Source organism: Propithecus coquereli, unplaced genomic scaffold, assembly GCF_000956105.1.
Source record: "Propithecus coquereli isolate 6110/MARCELLA unplaced genomic scaffold, Pcoq_1.0 Scaffold252, whole genome shotgun sequence".
Classification (NCBI taxonomy): Eukaryota; Metazoa; Chordata; class Mammalia; order Primates; family Indriidae; genus Propithecus; species Propithecus coquereli.
The window spans coordinates 461,626-463,957 of NW_012148086.1; the positions used below are offsets into that span (position 1 = coordinate 461,626).

Genomic DNA, 2,332 nt, shown 5'->3' on the forward strand with positions numbered 1-2,332 from the left:
TATTTTATTATGAGATTAAAATTATGTTAATCAGTTGTCTATTAGATGCTTATTGTATGCTTCTAGCTTCGCTACACTTTATCACATTTCATTCTCTCAATAATGTACAAGGCACCGAGGCAGAAATGAGGTCACCAATGAGAAAGCTTGCTCAGGGGGTCAACCGAGCCACACTGTCCAAGCCACACTGTGGTAGGGCTGGGACATCATCCTGACCTTTCTAGTACAAAGGACAAGATCTTTTAACCAAGGAGTGTAGTCTTTGGAGAAAATTTACCGAAATGCTGGTCTGTTGAGCTGACTTTTATATTCAATATAGCAACTTTAAAGTATTTAACACAGAAAGGCCACTTAACTACAGCTATGACACAAAGCTGTGGAAATATAATGGAGAATTAGATTTCTATTTCATAGTCTTTCTCTCCTTGTGTTCAAACTCAATAATTGATTTAAATATAAGCAATAATATTTTATAAGGGAGAGAAATCATCATACTGTGTATATGTAATATACAATAGTGTATGGATCCTATCATAAACACTAAAGGAAAAACTTACAGAATTGCTAATTGCATATTCCATACTATATAAAGTCCAGATTTCCCTTATGATGCAAACTTATAACTTGAGTAGGATAAATGTAGTCTTAAATAATGTGGTTTTGGGAAAATAGAAGATTCAATGACAACTTTTAAGGGCATTTATTGTTATATTATGGTTATTGTCATTTGCATACAAACATGGGAAAAGAACAAAAGCTTCATTTAATTTTCTCCTTGTTTTTTCTTGACTGACTGCCACTAGTTATAAATTTCAAACAGTCCTAAAAGAGCTAATTAATCCCACTTTTCATAAAGCTGTGTCCCTGGATCAATTATCGTACTACACGAGAAGATTTTCTATTACTAGTGATAGTATAGAAACAGCAGAATATTGCAGCTTTTAACTCAGAAGCTGCTAATTAAGGAAATGGCATACTAACGGTGATGATTTAGATCCAATTTTAAGGAATTCACAATGGTCTTTACAAGAGCCAGTGCTATTCAAGGAGGAGCCCTTCAGAACACACCTTGACCACTGCAGAAGATCCCAGTGCAGCAGAATCCTCAAAAGGAGAAGAACTGTGCCCTGCAAGGCCAATTCTACGAAGATCCAACCCAGGAACTTCATCTCAAAGGGACTCACATAGGAATCAATGCCGAAGTTGTGTGTCAGGTCGTATTTGATCTGATTATAACAGAGTTCTATCAGTCCTTGGCCCAGGCAGAATTGAGGAAAAATAGTAAACGCCCACTTGAGGACACCATAGATGTTCTGTAAATTCTGTACAGCAAAAGAAAGAAAAAAAAATCAAAATTAAAAGCTATTTCACCTTTTATAACATATACCAATAACTTCTTTTTCTCCTCGGTTAGGAGAAAAAGGTTAGGACCTGTGTTCCATGTCTTCCCTGCCCCAACTATTCAATGACAGCTATCAAACCAAAGAGGATTATTCTTGAGATTTTAGATATAATGGTATTTGCCTTGCCAGGTTTTACTTGTTTGGGACCTGTTACCCCTTTATTTTCCTTCCGATTTCTTTTTTTTTTTGGAATGTGAATGTCTATCTGATGCCTGTCCCACCATTATATTTTGGAAGCACATATTTGATTTCACAGTTCATAGCTGAAGAGAAATTTGCCTCTGGATAAAATATGCCTTTGAGTCTCACCCACATCTGATTATGATGTTATTTAGATGACACTTTTAACTTTTGACTTTAGAGCTGATGCTGCAATGAATTAAGGCCTTTGGGCTATTGGGATGGAATGAATTCATTTTGCATGTAAGAAGGACATGAATCTTGCAGACTCCAGAACTAAATGTTATGGATTGAATATTTGTGTCCCCCCCAAATTCATATGTGGAGCCCTTAACCCCCAGTAGGATGGTATTAGGAGGCGGGGCCTTGGAGAGGTAGTTAGGTGTACATGAGATCATGAGGGTGGGGCACCCATGATGACACGATGAAATTAGTGCCTTTGCTAGAAAAGGAAGAGACACCAGAGCTCTCTCTCTTTCCACCATGTAAGGACACACTGAAAAGGCAGCTGTCTATAAGCGAGTAACAGAGCTCTCACTAATAACCAAATCTGAAATCACCTTGATCTTGGACTTCCCAGCCTCCGGAACTGTGGGGAATAAATGTCTGCTGTTTAATCCACCTAGTCTATGGCATTTTGTTATAGCAGCCTGAGAAGATTAAGGCGCATGGGTAGCATTAATAGTCACAAGGTGACGTATTTCAATGAGTCGATAACATTAGGAGCTGTGATTGTGAGCATTTAAATA

At 37.6% G+C, this 2,332-nt stretch overlaps 1 protein-coding gene across 1 annotated transcript in view; it reads right to left on the reverse strand.

Annotated features, from left to right (window-relative positions):
• Nucleotides 1–2,332, reverse strand: part of ABCA13 (ATP-binding cassette, sub-family A (ABC1), member 13) — a 518,893-nt gene that overhangs the window by 149,571 nt on the left and 366,990 nt on the right. The window contains 1 exon segment of the mRNA XM_012646893.1: nt 978–1,322. Within this exon segment, the coding sequence (XP_012502347.1) occupies nt 978–1,322 (345 nt within the window).